At 34.7% G+C, this 23,603-nt stretch overlaps 1 protein-coding gene across 2 annotated transcripts in view; it reads left to right on the top strand.

Annotated features, from left to right (window-relative positions):
• The window catches only part of NAV3 (neuron navigator 3), a 354,382-nt gene that overhangs the window by 233,453 nt on the left and 97,326 nt on the right, over positions 1-23,603 (top strand). Inside the window, exons 7-9 of one of the 2 annotated variants that reach the window (XM_087723408.1) lie at positions 22-161; positions 4,297-5,311; positions 11,118-11,233. In XM_087723408.1, the coding sequence (XP_087579534.1) occupies positions 22-161; positions 4,297-5,311; positions 11,118-11,233 (1,271 nt within the window). Of the gene's footprint in view, positions 1-21; positions 162-4,296; positions 5,312-11,117; positions 11,234-18,344; positions 19,334-23,603 lie in introns of those variants that run through there. The other variant, XM_087723409.1, reaches the window with a different exon arrangement.

Below are 23,603 nucleotides of genomic sequence, written 5' to 3'. Positions count from 1 at the left end.
TTTCTGACTGTACTGTTCTAGGCTTCCTGGGCCTTCAAGGGTGCCAGCTGCAGGCAGCAGTACCAAAGTCCAGGGAGCTTCCAATTTAAATCGAAGAAGTCAGAGCTTTAATAGCATTGACAAAAACAAACCTCCGCAATATGCAAATGGAAATGAAAAAGGTGAGTGCTCAATAGACATTGTCTTTCTGAACCAGAAGCCGAAGTAGATGACTCCACAATTCCTGACATTGCCCTGGCCTTGAGCTTTGTAGAACTTTAAATTAGCATACATAAAGCCACCTGGGCTGTTTCAAATAAAGTAACCAGAAAACTCATTTTTTGAAATTAGGACCCAGAGTAATCATAAGATGTTGAAGTAATGTCTCAATTCTATCTGAAGAAAACTGCATCATAAGGGCACAGAATTTTTATTCTGGTTGTCCGATACCAGTACTGTATATATGGAAATATTCTTCAGAATTAGATATTAGACATCAAAATTGGATAGGATAACGAGTTTTTAACAGTTATATGGTATTGTATTAATAAATTATTTATTCACATATTCAAAGTGAGATATTTAGGAAAGACATACCTTTTTTTTAATTCTAAAAGCAGTATGTATAACATTACATTCAAGATGTTATTCTTGATCTTAACCAAAAGTCAAAAAGTGATTATTCAAGAATATAAAGTAACATCCATAGATTTCAAGGTTATCTTCAATATTTTTGATGTTGAGAAGCAACCTTATCTGAATAAATATAACATGCCCTCAGTTTATGGCAATGGTAAATCAGAGTCAAAACTTGATTGTTTATGAGTCTAAATAAATGCTTCTTAACTTGTCAATCAAGCAACCATTTTTCATGAAAATATCCTATTTATCCTATATAAAATGATATTTTTTTTGAAAATATCCTGTTTAAAAATGAGAAATATATTGCTATGCTATGCTATGCTATGCTATAGTGTGTGCGTGTGTGTGTGTGTGTGTGTGTGCAGAAATCAATGGGAAAACATTAGCTGATATGCAAATACTGATACATATTACCTTCTGGTAAATTCTATATCTTTCACACAATTACTTATAGAATTATATTAATAAAAGTATGCTAATTAATAATCTTAATTTTCAAGTTAAAGGAACATAAATTTTAAGCATACATTTTTAAAACAGCACATACTGTGCTTACCACAAGGTGGGAGTAGATGTCTTCAAATAATAGCATTATCTGGGAGAATTCTTCTTGGCTGGAAAATAACTATTATTGTTTCACAATTGTCATTTGCTTGGAAGGTATGCATTTTTGCAGATGGGTTTTCTAACACAAATATAACAAAGGCAACAGTAAAAATATTGGGTTTCTGTCGTGATGGACTCTTGTGACGAGCTGATTGACAGTTGATGGAAGCAGTTAGCTTCCTCCCATAATTGGGGCTTACCAGGTGTTGTAAAAATCTAATAGATACCTTTCACCCTGGCTTCGCTGATAACGGATAAGAGCCTGTGGCCTAATGCCTAAGATCTCTGCCTAGTATGTAATATAGCCCAGGTTCAAATCCCAGTAAGGGTATGGCTAGCTGATGAGGGCTAAATAGCTTGAAATAGATCTATGCTAGTCTCCCTTTATTTATTTATCAGCACAAATAAACACACACACACACACACACACACACACATATATATACACAATTGTCCATAATTGATTATTTATTTGTTTTTGTGTCTTTAACAAAATCCTAAAAATAATTATATTATTTGAACATTTTATGAGTGTTGTTTTTTATATCATTTGTGATGAATGCAGCTTAACTTTATAGCAACAGATTTTTTTAACGACTATTAGCGTTAGGAAAAATCAGTCTCATCATAGCAAGTCTCTCCTATATTGCAGAGATAGATTTGCAGTAGTTTCCCAAACCATTTGCAGGAGGGAAGACTAGCTCTGTTGTGAAATTCAATTACAGCAACAAATCAGAGGAATTTTGAGTGTGTTTCATCAGCAAATCTAACCTTATTGGGCTTTGACAAAGTATACTTGTTACTGAAATCAACCAGAAACTTGATTTGGAATTTTAAAGGATTTTGAATCTTGACCTAGGAATGGAAATTAGTTCTTGAAGCTAGAACTAATTGTCATAAAATATGGTTATGTGAATAATAACACATAAATAAAAATAAATATCAAATATACCTGTCAGCATCACTTCATTCAGTAATCAGGAAAGAAAACCACTGGACTCCATTTGTATTGAAATCAAGTGTACTTTTACTAATTATAAATGAACAGTTGCAAAGCTAAGCTGAGTCTGGTTAATTAGGCGTGAAAGCTAATAATATAATGTATAATTCATTCCCCTCCCCTTGGCATCCCTGTGCACAGTCCAATCATATATCCCCCAAATGTCAGGTGTGAGATAACTTCGAAAGGCATCACCAGGATGGAATGCTGGACCGTTGGCCTTGGCGGGAAACACCCCTCCTCCACCTGCGCAGTAAGGTGGTCAGTTCAGCGTCTAGAAACTTCCTCCAGCACATCAATGATTCCCCTCCCAAATACCATGCCCCCCCTCCCAGTTTCAATGGCAGCCGAAGCAGTAGCAAAGCAGAGGCTGACAATACCATTATAAATTTATTCACAACAAAAAGGGTTTTTTATCTAATTTTTTTTTACTACTAGTTAAATAGTTAAAGTAATATACACGTAGTTTTCATTTAGTGGCCACAATTGGAACCAGCAAGTCAGTTATTACATGAAGCAGTCACTACATGAAATTGTGGCTGTTCTTGTGAACTTACTTCCACTTTCCTTTGCTTTAGAGACCTGCAAAGGTCATAAATGCAAGAACTGTATGCAAAGTTATCGCTTTATCATTATTGTAACTGCAAATGGTCACTATACAAACCACTCACTAAATGACGACTACATGTAGAAGACCAAATAATATATTGAGTATAATGTGTAGCTCAGTCTCCATTCAGCATTACTTTGTTATATTGAACATGACATATTCGAGTTGCATTTGCCATTTTGTTTGGAAATTGCAGTAATTGAAATCTCACCTATCTGGAGAATGTCAAATTGGAAAAGGCTGCTGGATAGAACTTTCCAAGATCTCAGCTTCTGATTCAGATAGTGTAAATTGAAATTAAAACTTTCTGAATGCAATCATGTGCTTTTCTATTCTGATCTAAGTCATTGGCACAAATCCTTGTACTGAATATTGTAACACTTTCCTGGCAAATAATGACCATGTACCACATAAACTGAATGTGTGGAGATGCAGAACAAATCGAATTCCAGGTAATATCATAATTTCCATTATTTCCTCTTCTGAATAAATGTTAATTTCATTTTTTTAAATTATACATGTCAAATGAACATGTTATATATTCATGAGCATTATGTTATTCCTTCTACTACTGGGAATGGAGTTAGCAGTAAAGAACAATATATATTAAAAATACATTAACAATGTACATTAACAATATATATTAAAATACATTAAAACTGTAAAATATACACACTCCAAGCCCCTCAAACAACACATATTATGGTGACTAAAAATGATTGGTTTTTAAGTAACAAACTAAACCATGCTCATACAGAAACATATTGCTCAATCTTTAAATTTAATTGAGAAATAGTAAATTCAAAATCTGAACTTGACCAGATTGTTTTTAAAATGCCTTTTTTAATGGTAATTGTTTTTGCTGTTATTTTTAGTTCTGGCCATCTCTTGTCAGATTGCTTTAATCATCTTTATATTAAACTGTTTCTGGCTTTGACTGCTGATGCAGCTTGATGGAAAATTTCTACAGTGACCTTTACAACAGTTTCCCAAATTTGGCAACTGATTGTTCATTAAGAGTACTATAGCAACATCAGTGTGTCTGATTTGGTAAACATAGGAGTGCAGGTAGATACGGCTGGTATCAGCAAAAGACCCTCTTGCTTCTCACATCCTATATGAGATGGCAACTTACAATATTAATTCTATAGATTTGTATGAATTTGGCACTAACTTTTATGATTTTAGTTATCAAAAGGACCTCTGAAATACTACTATTATTTCAGTTATCCAGTTATTTACTTGCATGGGCAGGTTTTGTTACTAGCACACTGAGTATGCTTGTTTAGTGCAAAACAATTTTGCACTTCTAGTTTTTCTTGTCCGTGTGGATTATAGAACGAACGGTGTAATTACATGTGTTTATTTTTAAAACACATAATTGCCACTTTACTCTCCATTTATATTAGAAATCATTAGACAACTCTATAAATTGTATTTTCTCTCTCTTACCAACTAGAATCACCCAAAGGTCCTCACCCATCTGCAGGTATAAATGGAAATGTACAGCATCCCACCACCACTGGGCAGCAGCCGGTCTCTGCCATCTCCTCTCCAAGTGCCAGCAAGCCTTGGCGCAGCAAATCAATGAATGTGAAACACAGTGCCACCTCTACCATGCTGTCTGTGAAGCAGCAGAGCCCTGCAACCTCACCTACACCAACTGCAGACAGGCTTAAACCACCTCTTTCTGAAGCTCCCAAAACACCATCCTCTGGACAGAAATCTATGTTAGAGAAATTCAAACTGGTTAACACTCGGACTGTTTTACGGCCCCCTTTGTCATCATCAAATTCAGGCCCAGCTGACAGTGGAAAAGATGATGAAGCTTTTTTAGAGTGTGGCGAAGTGGATGGCTTCAGTGGTGGGCTCAGTACTGCTGGATCTACCACCAACAGCCCCAAAATATCCCCTAAATTAACTCCTCCGAAAGCTGGAAGCAAAAATATCAGCAATAAAAAGTCTTTGCTGCAGCCAAAGGATAAAGAAGAAAAGAGCAAAGATAAAAATAAAGTTTGCACTGAAAAGGTGATAAAGGATGAAAAGGAACAAATGCCTGAGACACCCACCAAAAAGACCTCAAAAATTGCAAGCTTGATTCCCAAGGGGAGCAAAGCAACTTCAGCCAAGAAAGAAAGTTTAATTCCTTCATCTAGTGGTATACCAAAACCTGGTTCAAAAGTACCTACATCAAAGCAGAGTAGTTCAATAGTATCTTCAGGAAGTAAAGAGGCAGAAAAACTGAGGAATACAAAAGGAAACCACCCATCTACGGCAAAATCCCAAGGGAATGAGAAAAGCTATGTTCCTTCCAGTCTCTCAGCTTCTGAAGGAAAGGAGGCCAGTACACCATTTTCTTCTCCTTCAATGCCTTCAGCCAGTGGGCAAGTCCCGGGAAGTGGTGTTGTCCAACTTCCTCAGCAGCAACAATACAGCCATCCAAATACAGCTACTGTAGCACCATTTATTTATAGGTAAGTTGGGTTTACTCACACTTTACATTTTTAAGAAGATATTGGATAACCATTTGTCTGAAGTGGTGTAGGGTTTCCTGCCTAAGCAGGGGTTTGGACTCTGTTATTCTGTTTTCTGTGTTTTTGTTAATCATTCTATCAGTCTTTAATGCTATATGATAGATAGACAGATAGACAGATGGATAGCAATAGCACTTAGACTTATATACCACTTCATAGTGTTTTACAGCCCTCTCTAAGCTGTTTACACAGTCAACATACTGCCCCCAGCAATCTGGGTCCTCATTTTACCCACCTTGGAAGGATAGAAGACTGAGTCAACCTTGAGCCGGTGAGATTTGAACTGCTGAACTGCAGCTAGCAGTCAACTGAAGTAGCCTGCAGTACTGCACTCTAACCGCTGTGCCACCTCAGCTCTTTATAATACATACATACATACATACTTGAAATAGTGGAAAAAATGTAAAATGGAACAGGTGGAGACATCTTCCTAAGCAATTTAATCAGCACAATGGACTTGACGTTTGTTTTTCCTGCTGGAATATTTATCAAATATGTTTATGAAAAGGCTGTCACTCCTCCCCCATCTCAACAATATTAAGAATAATGTTGTATTATTTCCAATATCAGATATATTACTTGTACTGATTTCACCTTAATTATTATTTATGATTTTACAGTAACCAAACCTTACAGTTTGCTAAATTATTTTAGCGTTTTGCCTGCTTGTGGACTCTATGCAATAGTTAGCCTCATTCTGTAACATCAATAGTGGAATTAAAAATGACATATAACTTTCTGGATAAACTTGGAGGATGTGTCTTTTAGCGGGAACCTTCTGTATTATTGAAGGCCAGTGTTGGTTTGATTTACTTTGGTTTTTGTTAGAGACTTCCATCAATTTTGCAAACAATAATTCAATAATTGACATTTTCCCCCTAAGATTTGTTTTTGCTGTCATGACAGAATAACAATAGATCTACGTATGTAGCAAAAAATGAAAAAGAATAAGAATAAACAACGTATTCAATTTTTAAAAATCTTATAAATATGTATTTACATTTCACATGCTTTCTAAAATTGTATATTGTAAAACTCTATTTTAACTGACAATTTGCCTGTTAATATAGAATATCCATTAAACAGAAAATATATCACTATAGCAATTTATGCCTTTTGAAATAATGATATCAATTATGTCATTTTCATGTTACGTTAATGCTGTAAATTGGCCAAATATCAATCAACTATAAGAGACTGAAGTTCCTTCTTTATTATGGAGTATATTCTAACATCTTCCTGAAAAGAGGAAGAAGCTGTATATAATTAAAGTCTATTTAGATTCCTGTTCTGTTCTTGTAATGCCGATTAGATGACTACAGTAGAACCTCTTGTCACACTTTTGACCATGACTAAATCGGGTTCTGACCAAAAAATTCACTTTTTTTTTTCATGGCCAATTTTGTCTTCCACGCCATTTTTTGTAAGCACCAAATTTCCAAAATTAGGTTCAGGTCATGACCAAATCAGGTTGCGACCAATGTTATGGAACAAATTATGGCCGTGACCAGATATTCTACTGTATAGGAAATATGTCAATGGAGTTTCATTACATTGTATCCTCTGCATTATGTTCCCCAATAAGCCAAAGACAATGATTTTTAATCTGTAACTATCATGACCAGCATCCATTCAGCCTTAAGAAAACAAATCTTAAAAAAGACCTAGGCATTCTCTAACATCATTTAGATATAATTAAAACTGTATTTAAATTATTGCATTTGGATTTATGCTTCCCATGTAAGTGTGGAGGAACAACCCCTGTCAGGATTTTTATAATTATCTCAGAATTTAAATAAATAGCATATTTGTCACCAAGAATTAAAATCACAGGCTTTTTTTTTCAAATTAAAGTTGGGTCACAGATTTTGACATAATTAGCAATTGTTTCATTAAGATGAAAAATAGCAGGGAAGTCTCATGTTCTCTTTTAGGCTATGAAAAATGTGAGCACTTGCATTCTGCTGTCATTTTTCTTGCCATGAATTTTTCTCCTAAGGAAATGCTCTAGTACTGGGCTTCATTTTTTAATTAGAAGAAACTCAAGAAGTAGATGAGTAATTTGGAAAACAATTTCCCTATATTTTTCCAGTAATTTTTTTTTTTTTTTTGGCTAATGCTGGATTTTGAGTTTTTCCCAGGTTATGGCTATTGAAGTTACTTCATCATACCAATTTTATGTCCTATAACTCAATTTTTCCATTGTGTGCTAAAATAACATTATGCTATTATAGGTGTTCAAGCTGTGAAAATACTATTCCAGACCCCATGACATTCTTCTAAGGTGTTTCTAGGTTCTAACACTATTTTCACATATAAGGCTGAAAATTATTTTTGAGTTTCTAAACTGTTAATTTATTAGAACGAGTGATCATTGATAATTCATGTATTTGTACTTCAAAGAAGTAAGCAGTCTGATATAGTTTTACTGACTTAATTATCTGAAAATTCATTTAAGAAGCCACCTTTATTTAAGTATATAGGTCAGCTGCTTGCATATGTCAATTAAAGAACTAGAGAGATTATTGATAGTAACCAGAATTCTTGGAATAAATTGTTACTAACTATGTTACTTAGGCATGTGAGTGGTACGAAGTCATTTCATCCATAGGTGGAAGGCCCACAATTCTATAAAGTTGTTGCTTTTTCCAGTAAATTGGAAAAAAAGTTGGATTTTTCTCCTTTGATATTTTTCCTGTGTTCTAGATTGAATTTGAAATGGAAAGAAATGTCTATTCATTAAAGGACACAGTTTGATTTTATAGATATTTATGTGCTCAGATTTATGGACATGGATCAGATTGGTGTAGCCAATGAAAAAAACATATGTGCTATTTAAGTGAAATGTTGCACACTGAACTCAGAAATCGGTTCATATCGCTCAATTGTCAATGCAAGAACTGAAAAGAGGGAAGCGAGCTATGCTGTTTTGATTGATATTTAATCATCTATTTTTTCCGACATAAATCTACTTTATCTCCTTTCAAGACCCACTATAACTTCTGTGACTTTTGATATATAGTTGACACACAAGCTCTGTAATTCTGAGCCTTCAGCAAGCTGTTCTATCCCTAAAATGGCAAATTAGAGGCACCAGCATGATAGTAAATTTAACAGTTTGTGTCACTTGCAGTCATTGCTGCAAAATTAAAGTGGCAACATGCCAAACTCTGCCCTCAAAGCTCAGCAAAACAGGCTAAATTATTTCCCTAGATATATTTTTGGTTAAAAATATTTATCTCAAATTGTATATGTTGTAAATATGTACAGATTTAACATATAGTAAATGGAAACACAAATTTTAAAAAAACAAGAAAATAATCAAGGAATGCTTTTCTTCCCAAATTCCCCGTCCTAACTTCTTAACTCATCTGTAAGTAGCTGATTTCACTTCCAATTTTCCTAATATTCTTTATTGTTATATTATGTAAACTATGTTTTTATAGTTATGTACATTTGTGAATACTAAAAAATTCCTACCCAATCTTATCGAAGCTTTGAAATCCCAGAAAGCTGCAATACATGTTAACAACAAGGCTTTTGGAATATGAGAGCAATTGGTAAGATATATTTGTGAGAAAGATTGTTCAAAGAATAATGGATTTTCAGAATAGAAGTATAAAGCCAGGTTCTTGCTCAATCAGTGTAGATTCATTTAGCAATAATAATCTTTAAGTTATGGAGGTAAATTGGGGGACAGACTACAGAAGATGTCCTCGGAATATAATATGTCAAAGTAGTAACCATAGATAAAAGGATCAATGAGAATTTTGATTTGATGGAAAATAAGTTAAAAAAGAAAATGAGAAAAGTAAAATAGAGGCAATATCTTGGGTTGTGGTGTAACCAGAATTGTGTAGACACTCATAAAAAAATTATGATATATATTTTTTCTACCAACTCAAGAAAGTTTGTGGTTAGTCATTCATTGGGAAATATAGATGAGTTTTAATGTTCAGATTTGTAACACTTAATTGGGATGCAACATTATAAAGAATAGACAATAATAACATTTAAAACTTAGCTGAACCTACAAATCTGTTAAATGAAGACATCCTTGCACAATAATATTTACTCATGCTTCAGAAGGGAAAGCAGAAGGGGGGAAAAACAGCTTTGAATATATTGTCCCAAATTCGCCCAAATGTGATTTATTCCAATTGCTTAATACGTTATAAATGAACTTGTGGTTTTTTTAAAAAAAATCACTGGGTTCCTAGTTAAAGACTTACCAGAAAATGACATTTATTCATTTATGACAGGATGTGTAAAGGATGCGCAAAACAAATAATTTGAGGCTGTTAGCCAAGCTCATGCTTAGAGCATGATGCGAACCTTAATGTTACATCTGAACCACAAGTTTTGCTTCAGATACTGCCTGATATAATACAGGCAGATGCTAAAACTAAACATGAGAGAAAATATCTGCCTGCATATTTTCTTGGAGGCTTAAAGAATAACTCAAGGATATTATATTCTACAAGCTTCTGTTTATGATGCCATTTTATTTTTTAAAAAATATTAGCATGTATATTTCTCAGAACTATGTTTTCCCATCCTTTGCAGACAGTTTTTGAAAAAGAAAAAGAATAGATAGGAAACTTAGAAGTCATAAATATAGCAGAACTGACAGGTTGTTATTTTGCAAAACACATGTTTTTAACAAAGCTTTCCAAGGGGCCCTCTAGTTGGTTGGATGTTATCTTTTTAAATTGGAGACTGTAAATAGTGAAATTTCTTTTTTTGAAAATAAACAGACTTCATGTGAACAGAGGTAAAATTTGTTTTGTGAATAAAATGATCAGAAAAACTAAATTCAAATTAATTGGAATTAATATTATAAATAATGCCCAAGGAGAATGGAGGAAAAATATTCTTGTTCTCATAATTTTAACTTATTCTGGGTTATTGGATAGTGTTGTCATGGGGCAATTGATACAGTTTAGCAGAGTTGTGAATCTGGGATCACAGCATTTATTGTTTAAAGATTTAATTCATACTTTCAATTTTTCAGAGGAAATTATAATCATTATATGGTTATAATTAGCTATCTAATAAAATTATTCTAATGACCTTACTAGTATTAAAATACACATTTGTGTAATATTATCTAAAGGCAATCCTACTGGTTAGTATAATCCTGTATAATAGGTGTAATGAAAATGTGTTCAGTGGTGATAAGCTTCAAAAGCATCTTTCACAAGAAGTGTCTTCTTTAGACATACTAAATTACACTTCCCATCAACTGCAACTCTTGATTTGTTTCTACCATTGATAGCAGTCTACTAACCAACATATCTTAGTTCTTATTTGCAATATAGGTCTCATTTCACTATTAGTCTTAACTAGCAACATATTGCTGTTTTCCTGTTTGGTATTATTTTAAGTAATATAATTCCTATAATCAATCATTTGGAACACATGCATGCCTATTTGTGGTTAAGCGACTTGATTTACTTATTTTCGTCTGTCTTATTTCCTATCTTGAAATGAAAGATGTTAGAAACATTTTGTCTTTGACACCTTGGCTGAATTAATCTAACCAAATACATCTTAGTGGTATATTGTCTCTATTTACACCATATGAATACAATATTCTATCTCATGATTAAGCGTTTAGCACTTTATCTTCTAGATCCTTACAAAGAAGTGCAAATGATATTTCTATTTTTGACTACATATACTGAATTATAAGTCATCACTGTTATGATTTTATAGATGTTACCTTCCATCTCTTTAATTCCAGAACTCATTCGGAAAATGATAGTTCTTCTATCCCATCTTCTGACTCTTGTATCAGTCCTACAAAATTGGATTTGGCATACAGTAAAACTGCCAAGCAATGTCTAGAGGAAATATCTGGTGAGTAATATATAATCATTGCTTAATAGAGATATATTTCTGAATTATTATGGCCATACTTAAATAGAAAAACTACATGGAAATAATAAAATATAAAATGAATACAATGTACTGGTAGTACTCCACTTACAATCACAATTGAACCTAACATTTATGTTGCTAAGTGAGACATTTGTTAAATGAGGTTTGCCCTGTTTTATGACTTTTATTGCTACAGTTCTTAAGTGAATCATTGCAGGTATTAAATTAGTAACATTGTTACCAAGTGAACCTGGTTTCCCCATTGACGTTGCTTGTCAGAAGGTTGCAAAAGCTGATCACATGATTCTGTGATACTGCAACTGTCATAAACATGGACCAGTTGCCAACCATCTGAGCTTTGATCAAGTGACTTCTTTGACCCCTCTTTCAAGCCAGCGGTCTTCTCTGTCCAAAATGTGGACTTTGCTGGTTTGAAAGAGGGGTCAAAGAGGATATTTATGTCAAAATTGAACAGCCCTCTCTCAATAGGGGGGGGGGATGTGACATCATCTATCTCCAATCTATAACACAGTCCTTTCAACAGTTCCAAAAAGGTTCCACACCAATTTGCATCACTCAGGTGACCCTGATGACACAGATAAATCTTCAAGCATGCATCTTCATGCATCACTAAAATAATGCAAATGTCCAGCTGTCTGTAAGGAGTATAAATCCTTCCATTATCCACCATCCTGTCAGAGCTGATGAAGCTTCTTGGATGAGAAGCAAAATATCTTCAAAGGAAAACCAGAAAATCCAGTTGCCTCTTGAAAAAGCACCTTTGGGACAACAATGACCTGGATGTCTAAGAATCTCCATAGGCATTTTTCACAGTTAGATGTTTGAAACAATTACATTAATATAATTACTTTTCAACTTTATAGTAATATATAGGATTAAAAATTCTCATAATTTCACAAACTGTTTTTTTCTTTTTCATTTTAACCCATGTTTCCCTAAAAATAAGATCCAGTCTTATTTTTTTTGGGGGGAGGGTAATCTGAAATAAGCACTAGGACTTATTTTGGGGGATGTCTTATTTCTTTTGAGTACCACTGCCACACGATGGGAGGGTGAAGCTGCCCCATGCACCCTGCACTGGCTTACTTCAGGGCCCCCACAGCCAGACCATCCATGCCCTGACACCTACCTCACCTCATGGCCATGGCACCAGCATGTCACATGGCATCCTGCTCTGTTGCGAGTGTGAGCAAGCAGAAGTGGGCCAGCAGCTATATGGACTCCTGCTGGATGGGGCTGTCGGAGCTGCCACCATAAGGCAGTTGTTGGGGCATGGATGGCCTAAATGCAGGGGCCCTGAGGTAATCTGGTGTGGGGTGCATGGGGCAGCTCCATCTCACTGCCACACCTCAGGGCCTTGGCAGCAGCATGTAATTTGGGTTCCTGCTACGATGCAGCATTGGTGCTGGAAAAAGAAGTGGGCTGGTGGTCAGGTGGGCTCCTGCACATGTTTGCTGGTGCTGCCATCATGAGTTCTTGGGACATGGATGGCCTGGCTGCGGGCCCTCAGATAAACTGGTGTGTACACAGGGCACCTCGTGTTGGCATCACCAGCAACCAGACAGAATGGGCGAGTGGCTGGTTGTGCAGGCACTTAAGTAGGTCTTATTTTTCGGGTGGGTGGGGGGTGGGTGTAGGTCTTATTTTGGGTGCATGCACAGAAAACATGCTAGAGGTTATTTTTGGGATAATCTTATTTTGGGGGAAACACAGTACAAATTATCTCCACTTCCTGGGACATTCATGTAGTATATGAAATTCTTGGTACTCTCTGAGCTTCATGGCTTGCTTGTAAATATTTAATCTCCTAACTCAGAGTTCCCCAATATTTCCAGGTTAGGATTTTAGGAAATGGTTTTTTGTGGGGTGCAGATGCATGTGTTGCTTGCATGAGTGGGACCAGGAGCACCTGCGATGCTGGTGCAAGTGCGGCTATGTGCACAAATGTGCACGTGCACCAACTGGCCACTCACATGGCCTGGTTGCAACTGGTAGTGGGCTGCAGCCCACAAATTGGGGATCCCTGGCCTAACTAATCAGTATGAGATGTTACCTCCATATGTTACACCTGAAGTTTGGGGAAGTAATAGCATAGTGACACAAGTGAAAACTTTCACCTAAATCAGGCAGATGCATTTTCTAGAACTTAGTCTCTAGAGTCCTATTTACACAATTATAAAAAAGAATTCTGCAGAAAAAATATATACAGAATTATCAAGAAATGAGAAAGTTCTATATGAACAGAGGCTAACTTATATTTGGCTTTTAGTGTTAAAAACTCACTACATATGACCACAATAGATTGTAATAATTTGTAGTGTGAAAAATTAGATGTTATTCCTTTTATATTGTACTAGGATTAGGGGAAACTAAACAGTAGCTTTCAAGACAGAAATTAGCAAGAGGAGCTATTATTTTCAAGCTGTGTTTGTGAGTTTCCATGGAGATCTGCTTGGCATTGTGTGAAGTAGGTTGATAGGCCTTTTAAAATGGATTTAATTGTTTTTTAAATCATTTAAATATTTTGTGTCTTCAAGTTAGTAATTTTATTAATATGTCTGCATATACTAGTATGCTAATATGTTAGGATTTCAAGTTATTTCCAGTGGCATGTAAAATATAAGAATGAAATTTGGAAAAAAATAGGAATTCAATATATCTATCACAATTACATTTTGGTGGATCTTTCAACCAAAGATCCACCAAATGCTAAAAGTTCTACCAAATAGAAACATTTTGTCTTGAGTTTACATCTAATCTATTTATCTATTATATATACATACATGCAAAGATATATACAAAAAATTATGTAATGTGCATATAAATGTGTCATAAATGTAAAGTTGACACCCACACTTTTTATTTCAGGAAGCAATTTTTGTTATATATTCTTTATATGAAATTACATTTTAATCAGATTAAATCTGCAAATTTACCTGGAGGACACATTGCTAAACACAATGAGTTTTATTTGTTAAGTACCCATGCATAGATTTGGGTACATAGATAAGGGTGGACCTGTAAAAGGTTGGCAATCACTTCTTTTCCACCATTAGTGTTTATATATATTTTCTTCTTATACACCAAATTCTATTATCATTGAGTTTGTAGTGACTTAAGCTCAGAAGCAGCTGGATTTTCTATAAAGATTGTTCTCCATTGGCAATACAAGGGTGGTCTAATCTAATGTGTATCAGTAAAATCAGATTCTCCAGTCTGATTCTGATTTTTTTTTAAACATATTTATTTAAAATTGCTGATAACTTCATTAAAATTTGTTCTAATTGGCCAGACTTTTTCCACCTATACAGCTAATATAATTTTTATATTTAGTTTAAACAAATAGTCATCAGCCCACCATCTGAGTTTACAAATATGCAATATGTTCATAGAAATTTGCATTACACACAAAATGTCTAGATATAAAAGTGCTTACAACACTCCTGTGAGTACTTCATTGCCACACTGAAATGTACAGAAGTCATCAGTCTATTAGGCTATTGAGAGAGAGACATCACTCTTCTTTCTGTAATGGGTTTTCCATTTCTGCTCCAGTCTATCATAGAAAGTGTAAAAAAGAATAAAGGACTTTATAGGAAGCTTATTACTACTTTAGTGATAGTGAGATGTTCAAGGTAAGTAGAAATTGCTGGAGGTAGGAAACAGATGTCTGAATCAAGAGACTAGAATGTGAAAACTTTGCTAAAATAGGTTGATTTTTACTTGAACAGCAGGTTGCAAATATCCACATGTGGTATCTAATGAACATTGTTTTTTGAATAGTTAACTTATGGAATAGGTGCTTTTTATGTATATGAATATTTCATCATTAGGGAATATTTATTATTGTTTACTGTTTGTATGCATATTGTCATGCTGATTTTGATATTATCTGCAGGGTTTTTTTTGTTGTTTCTTGAATAAATTGATGTGCAAAAGCAACAACAAATAAAATGTTTAGTTATTTGGCATCTTACCATCAGGATAATGGAATTTCTCATGAGATATCATTACTTCTGATGACAGTCACGGTGAATTTAAACATTCCTGCTTTCTTAAAATGGACGTACCATAGTGGATGCAATGTTTAAGTGTTCTTATTCCATTCATTTTATCCCAGGCAGCGGATGCTATGTTTATAGTCCACCATGAAAGAGACTTGAATGGTGACTTGGCCTTTTATTGTTTCAACAGTGAAACCTCACTTTAATAGACCACTTGGGGGAACAGGCTATCAGTTATTCCTGTCCATTAAATCCAAAAGTAGATCATTTGCAGTGATTGAAATCATTTGCTAATTATATCATATTACATATTACGCTAAATCATTTGCATAATTTGATCATTATACACATGATGTAAATAAAATGCATTTCAAAGTTAGCATATGGAAATTATCTAAACAATTTCCTGTGTATCAAAAATATCCATAACTTGGGGGAAGGGGTGAGATACTGATTTTGACTCTTGTCTGTTAAATCAAGTCTATGGATGGGAGCTGTGCCATTTACATGCTCTGTGAGTAGTCTTTAATAGTGGACTGATGCTATGCATTTTGTTTTTACTTTATATATTAAACAGTTTCTCTCATTATATTACATGGCTTAAATGCATTAAAACATAAAGAAAAGAACTGACTGTTTTGCCTGCTGGTTTGCACAGAATCCACCCATGGTTAATTGACCCTGACTTTTCATGAGCCTAGTATCTGTGTGTATGTCTCTGTGTGTGAGAGAGATGGAGAGGGAGAGCGGGAGGGAGAGGGAGGGAGGGGGGAGGGAGAGATAGATAGACAGACAGACAGACAAATAGTGTGTGTGTGTGTGTATGTGTGTGTGGGTGTGTGTGTGTAGATGTTTGTACCGTAATCTAAGGTCAAAAATAATTTCTTCTATACCTTGGGAAGATAAGTTTTTTTGTTTTAAAAAGGTTTTGCATTTGTATTCTTTATTGCTTCAGTTCTTTAATTTACTACTGTGCCAGCACCATTGCTCAATGCCTGACTACTATAAATGAGTGTCTATTTAAATATTATGCTATGCAGTTATATTCTCTTATTTGAGAAAATATGCTACAGTTTTGTGTAGTTAGCTATTATTTATTCAACCCAGACCTGTGCATGTTCATGCGTGCAGCACTATTTTAGATTAAAGGCAGTATTCCAATAATATATAAGTAAAGTCTAAGGTTTCTTGAAATGCACTTGCAAATTCTTTTTTAAATATCTTTTAAAAAAGATATTTAAAAAAGATTTAAAGATATTTAGTGGTCAACTTAGGTCACATATTTTCTTCAAAACAAGATGTAATTTGTGTTGTAAATTACCCCCAAAATAACAAGTTTTGGTTAATTACACATTCCTATCTTTTATACTTGCCAGATGGAGCTCTAATTGTGCCTTTGTACTGCAGATGGAGAGAATGCTTGATTAGGACCTATAAAATTATTTTTTTAAAAAAATATTTGCAATAGTTCATATATCTTGACATAAGCAACATGCTACATTTAGTCATATATTTTATTTAAAACATTATGTGAGTAACGGAACAAAAGTTATAGCCTAAATAGAATAAGATTACTTCTTTGAGCATGCTGTCAGAATAGCTGCTTCAAATGTTCTAAAATTCTCTGCAAGGAGAAATCCAAAACAATTGTCATTTTGGAAGATATATTGCATTTTTTGAATTATGATTGAATGCAATTGATTCCTAAACTAGTTATTTCATCCAAAGTGTATAACGTGCATACAAAAATATCCATGAATTATATATATGATTTTCTGTATTATTGAGAATTAATTGCTTCTCCCATCATGTTTATTGGAAAATTCCAAGTTCACACATTATTCCTAATATCTTTAAATCAGAAATTAATTATTAGAGTCAGAACTAATCAAAGTGCAAAGCATGGTTTAAGCAAGGTTTAAATAATGTTTTAAGGCTGAAGCTAGCAACATAGAATATTCAGTAGAATAGAGATTTATAATTGTACCTGGTCTGAGATTTGGAAGAAATTTGGTACATTCTTCATATTATAGGCTAGGTATATATATGCACCTTGGGCTGAAACCATTTTTTTTTTTGTGAAATTACAAAATTTTTCAAGAAGTTAATGAAAATTCATTTCTATATCTTTTTTCATTTGTAGGAACATTTTTATTAGTATTATTTTTGTTCTGACGGTTTTGTATATCTATGGGTGTGGCTGAGTGTTGCAAATATATTTCAGCTTGTCATATAAGATTTCATTTTAAATCTGTGCTAAAGACTCAAAAGTAATCTTAAATCACATATTCATCCTTTCATATCTCATATCTCATATATTTGTGCAGTTTTTAGCTGCAAGATTAAATTTTGGAGAGAACTACATTCTCTCTTCTCAAGGTACCTTCATGCACATATATTTTATGCAAATATGTATAGTTTTTTTCCCCTACCTAAGATTTCTACTTTGGGACTTGGTAGTCAGTTCCATCTATCTGATTTTTTTCAGCAGATTCCAAAAACTTGTTTTTTCTTAACATTTCTAATTATTTTATAATGAATCAGAAATTAAAAGCTTTACTGTATAAAAGGAAAAAAATCTTTTTCTCTTTCTAACATTTCCATATAAATGGATATTGCTTTTTCTCAAATTCTCTATTATACTATAGGAAGAGACCTTTTCAGTATATTGCAAGATTCAAAAGCCACTTCAACTTTAGCCAGGAAAGGAAGGAAGGAAGGCATTCCAGGGAGCATTAAGTTAATGTTCATCCCATTTAGCTTGTGCTGTATCCTTAAACTCAGGATTTGTAGAATTGCAGAGGGTTGGGTCCTTCTGTTTTAATTTGCCAAGCTGTTTGCTGCCATGGCAGCTAGCAGCATTCACTGCAGTTACAGAGAACAGCCATAGATCTGGGAATGCACGTTGAATACTAAAATGCAAGGAAGCTTTAACAGAGCTTTGCTTCCTTGGTTAATTTGGGTCTTATTGAGCTCTGATTTGCTTGGCTGCACTTGCTTTTCTATCAGCCATCCAAAATAAAGATCTGCATGCAGGAATCAGTCATGATCTGGTGAGGGAGCCTGGAAGAAGACGGTTGTCGGCACTTGCAGCTTACTTTTGGATTTCAGAAAACAGCAGCCACAGAGAAGGATGCAGTCCTATCAATCTGAAGGAGAATGATGATTGGATGATAAGAAGGAAACATCACTGGCTTTTATGTTTATTTCTGTGCTGGAGTAGATTGTTTAAGCAACTATCTTCTGCTTGAAAGAAATGCCTCTAAAATGATTATAACATTGTAGATTAACAGGACTGGAAAAGACTAGCTTAGTATGAAAAGAACCGAAATGACTGTGCCTGTCTAATCCTTAATAGCCTGCACTCTGGAATGCTTATGCTGTGCTTTTTTGACACCGGAGGAATGAGGAGCTACAGGGCATGTAAAGTGGGTACTGCTGAAAGGTTAGTTCTATTACTCAAAGGTCTTGCCTTCTCTACAGCTAGAAATGTGAAATCTAATTTGTGTTGAGCCTTTGGATAAAACTATGCAACGATCTGCTGAACTTTCAGTGTTCAGAGGCAAGGATGCAAGAAACAGAGGTGCTCGTCTCCAGAAACAGAAATCTCTGACTAATCTTACTCTCCTAAATGAAGCTGAAAAAAGGAGATCTTCATCCAGAGAAAACTGGTTTGGCAGTGCCTCCAAATCTAGCCAGGTTCATCATCAGTCAGAGCTTGGAAGTAGAGGCTTACTTTCTAAAGCACTTTCAAAATCAGCACACTCCCTTTACCATGCCAGCAACAAGTCACCATGGGAAATGGAAGAACTACCACCTGTTGGACCCAGAGCCTCTTGCAAAAGGCTCAGAGGATACCTGGTTGATGAAGCTGTTCAAGGGGAGACAAGCAAGTTGGGTGAAGAAGATGTGTCCTTTAAGTCAAAAATTACTAGCCAAAGCTGGGTGGTGGAAGAGGAAGGTTGTTTACGTGAAGGAACTGCACAGCTTGATGAGGATGTTATAAGAACAATGCTTGGAGACTTAGAACAAGCACTTTACAATGATTACTTGGGTAAGTTAACTTCTGTTTGACATGATAAAATAGTTACTAAGCAATGATGTATTGCATGGAAGAGACTTGGTTAATAATAATCTTACTATTCTTTTACAACATACTTACAACACATTACTGTCTATATAATATGATGAAGCAGGGTGTATCACATTCCTTTTTTCTGTTAGATGCACAGACTTCATTAATTAAAAACTTTTTGGGATTTTGAGGGCATGCCAGCGATGACACACAATTTTCTTCTTAAAATATAGCTATATGAAACTAATCTTGAAGCAGCAAAACAGGAAAAATTTAGCAATTTGATTTCTGTTTGATCTTGACATATGGGAGTATTTGACAGTCATGCTAGCTTTCCCTTCTACCTCAATTGGGGAAGGATGGTATGAAGATGCCTCCTTGGTTTTTTGCTCTAAATATTAATGCGAATTCTATCTTGTCAGAATCACTGCCAATTCATTCACAACTATTTTTATTCTATATTGATAAGTTTCCATTTAATTAATACCAAATTTTAATTATCAAACTTACTAAAGCTTTTTTATTTAGGCAATATCATAGTTTGCCTTCTTGTCTACTTTCAAAATATTTAATTCAAAAATAATATCCTGTGTAATGTCATTAAAGCAGAATTTTGCGTCTGAAGGCTTTACCTCTGCTATGACTTATCAAAAATAAGTGACTAAAGCAGTTCTAGCTGAAAAAAATATCTTCAAGGCATAATGCTGCCATCACCATGCTTCACTGTGGATATGATGTACTTTTGGTGATGTGCAGGATTGTTTTTGTCCCAAACATACTTTTGGGAATTATGGCCAAAAAGGTCAACATTGATGTCAGGAGACCATAACACATTTTCCAATAAGTTTTGTCAGATTTGATGTAGGTTTTTTGCAAAACAATGTAGTCAGGCTTGGATATGTTTCTTTGTAACAAGAAGCTTCCATCTTGCCTACTTCACAGCCCATTCATATGAAGAATATGGGAGATTGTTGTTGCAATCAGTTCTTTCCAGAAATTCCTCAGCTCTTTTAATGCTGCTGTAGGTCTCTTGGTAGTCTCTCCGATTCTTTATTAAATTTGGAGGGACATTCAGTTCTTTGTAATATCACTGTTGTGCCATATTTCCTCCACTTGTTGATGACTACCTTCACTGTGTTCCATAGTACTGTGTATCCAGATCTGCCATTGCATTGCTTCAGCCCTGCTTCACTTCAATGGCATCCTGCCATAAAGGGAGGAATATGGGGATATAGGGGATATAGGGAAGAGCAGAGGTGGGTTGCTAGTTTTTTCACTACTGGCTCAGGCGCACTCCCACGTGCATGCGACAGGGTGGGAGGGCAGAGCCTCCTGCCTTCACTACTACCAGTTTGGCCGATCCTGACCAAACTGGGAGCAACTCACTTCTGGGGAGGGGGATGACAGAATGACAGAATGAACTAGAGGTGCCCGGCTGGACCAGAGCCTGGAAGATCCAGGAGCACAAGTGTGAGAGCAGAATTCAAACACCCACCAAATGGCGCCAAATTTTAGGGCTCTTACCAAAACACCTAGTTTGAATACCATTAGACATTTGTAAAAGGAGCAAGCGTGGGAGGGCTTAACAGAAGGAAAAAACACTGGGTTTACATAGGAATATTCAAATCTTGCTTTGCTTACTCTGTTACCATCTGTTACCATCTTTAGTAAAAAGATAGATTTCAGTACAAATGAAATAGAGAGTCTTTCTTTCCTAAATGCCCAAGTTGGGATAGCCCTGACAGATCCCTTTGCTCCTTGTAAGCAATTTTCAAACCATGACTTTGGCTGGGAAAGGCAACTGAATAAATGTCAGACAAATCCTACTGAATATTACATGGTCTTGGTCAGAATAACTTTAATTATAGCTGATGTGTACCGGCTACTATGTAACATTAGTCTGAATGTGATTGGTTAATTCTGAATGCAGCCATGGAAGGGTGTGTACACATATGCAACCATGACAGTGTACATTTTTATTATTTTCGCCCTGAAGATTTATGTTTGTTTTTCAACTGAACTGAAGTGATTTATCTTCTGATTTTTTTTACATCTGAAAACCCAGATATTTAAAAGGTATGTGTAGACTTTTTATGTCAACGATATGGAATTGCACATTATATTTGCAATTAGGTTAGGATGTACACATACAACTACTATATCCTTTGGATAGAGGGCAAAATACAAACATAAACAAAGCTGTTTATTCTGTAGTCATGTATAGTCATATAACGTTGAAGTCATCCACATCCATATGATACAAAAGTGTCATTTTATTAAACATTATATTTATAATAGGTCTGTGCTCTCTAAAAAAATTAGATGTTCAGAAAAAAAATGTGCCAGAAAAACCAGAGATTGGACCTGTTTATTGCTAATATGTAGGAGAAGGAAACAAATGATAAGAGGGCAAATGTTTTTGCAAGTTCAAATATCCATACATTTTTGCTTTTGAGGATTCATCTTCTATTTATGCAGGAAGAAGATTCCTGTTAAGAAAATATCAGCAAATGAGATAAATTCCAGGATACAAAGATGCAAGAGTAGAGCATATAAAATGCATAATCATTCCTCAGTGTAAACAGATTGCTGTCGGGCATGAAAGACCAGGTCAACAAGTGAAGGTTTAATTAAACTGATTGATTGTTAAATGACTATGAACAGGAATCTTCTCAACTAACAGTCTGCATCTGGTTAGAACTAATAGAAGTAAATGAAAGATCTTCATCTGGGATACAGACAAATTAGCTAAGGATCAATGGGACTCAAGGGGGGATTGGATTTAATTCATCTGTGACTATGGAGGGATTCTAAGATAATCACTCTTTTCACTCCATCCCCAGGTTCTGCTGTTCCTTGTCCTAGAAGTGCAAGCACATGAACACTAATTGTCAATAGCTGTTTTAAATAGTAATTATTTATACAAACATATTTTTATTCCAGAGTGGTTATGAAAAAGTCTTCTTTCTGATGTTTCTATTTTCACAGTGTTTTCAAACAAATCCTAATCCCTATCAATAGCATGTTTTACTATAAGAAACATAATTTTGATCTTAAAAAGAGCAAGATTATGATAAAGATTACCTATGTTAAGGCTATTTAATCACCTACAGAGAGAATTCTGTGGAAATTTAAACACCAGCAATTCCACTATATATCCTTTTAATTAGAAGACATGGTGAATCCCCAGTCATAGATACAATTTTTCATGTTGCGAAAACTTGAACAAACTATCTTTAATAAAGATAGACCACATTAGTGTTTCAATTTTATTAATTAGAAGTATTTTATGTGATAGCAGCTGAGGGCATCCAATGACATGCTGATAAGCATGTTAGTTAAGTGTTGGCTAAATATAATGAAAATTATGTGAATATATGGCTGGCTCACAGTTTATTCTCAAAGAGCTCCCATCAACTATTTTTCATCAATCTGGAATGAAGACCAAATTTAAGTCCACAGTTATCAATTCCCAAGACAGATTTTCAATATTTCAATATTTTTATTAATAATCAGATAAAAAGGTAAAGGGAACTTCTCAATTTTCAAAAGTTGCAAAATTGAATAGGATTAGCTTATATTGTGGAATAAAAAATAAAATTCAAAGCAATCTTGACAGGTTGGAGAAGTGGATTAAAAGTAACAGAATGAAATTTTAATAGAAACAAATGCACTAGACTGGGGCACAGTGAAGTGCACAGATAATAGTATTTGCAATGAAGATATTGTCATAGCAGTTAATTGCAAACTGAATCAGTATTATAAAGAATGAATTTCCAAATCATAAGAAATATTTTCTCGATTCTATTCTGATTTGGCCACATCTATCTTGACTAATGGATCCATTCTAAGAAGATTCAGTGAAATTACAACACATTTTGAAAAGGAAAATGGAGATGATTAGGGCTTTAAAAACTATGCCCTAAGGATGATTGACAGAGCTAGATAACAGTACTTTTAGCCTTGAACAAAGACGATGGTGGATAGGATAACCATCTTCAGATAACTGAAAAAGGTCACATAGAAAACTATCAAGGCATCATTTGCACCCCAAAGCACAGGACACGGAATAATAGATTTTAAATTATCGAAAGATAGATTCCAATAAAACATTAGGGAAAAATAATAGTAAGAGCAGTTTGATGGTGGAGCCAGAAGCTTTCTTTCATTGGATATATTCAGGTGGATGCTAGACCAGTGTTTTTCAACCTTTTTTGTGCAAAGGCACACTTTTTTCATGAAAAAAATC

This window comes from Thamnophis sirtalis, unplaced genomic scaffold (assembly GCF_051295495.1).
Source record: "Thamnophis sirtalis isolate CommonGarterSnake01/CBP01778 unplaced genomic scaffold, rThaSir2_p1.2 scaffold_9, whole genome shotgun sequence".
Classification (NCBI taxonomy): Eukaryota; Metazoa; Chordata; class Lepidosauria; order Squamata; family Natricidae; genus Thamnophis; species Thamnophis sirtalis.
The sequence above is the reverse complement of the archived record's forward strand: the minus strand, read 5'-3'. Positions and strand labels throughout refer to the sequence as shown.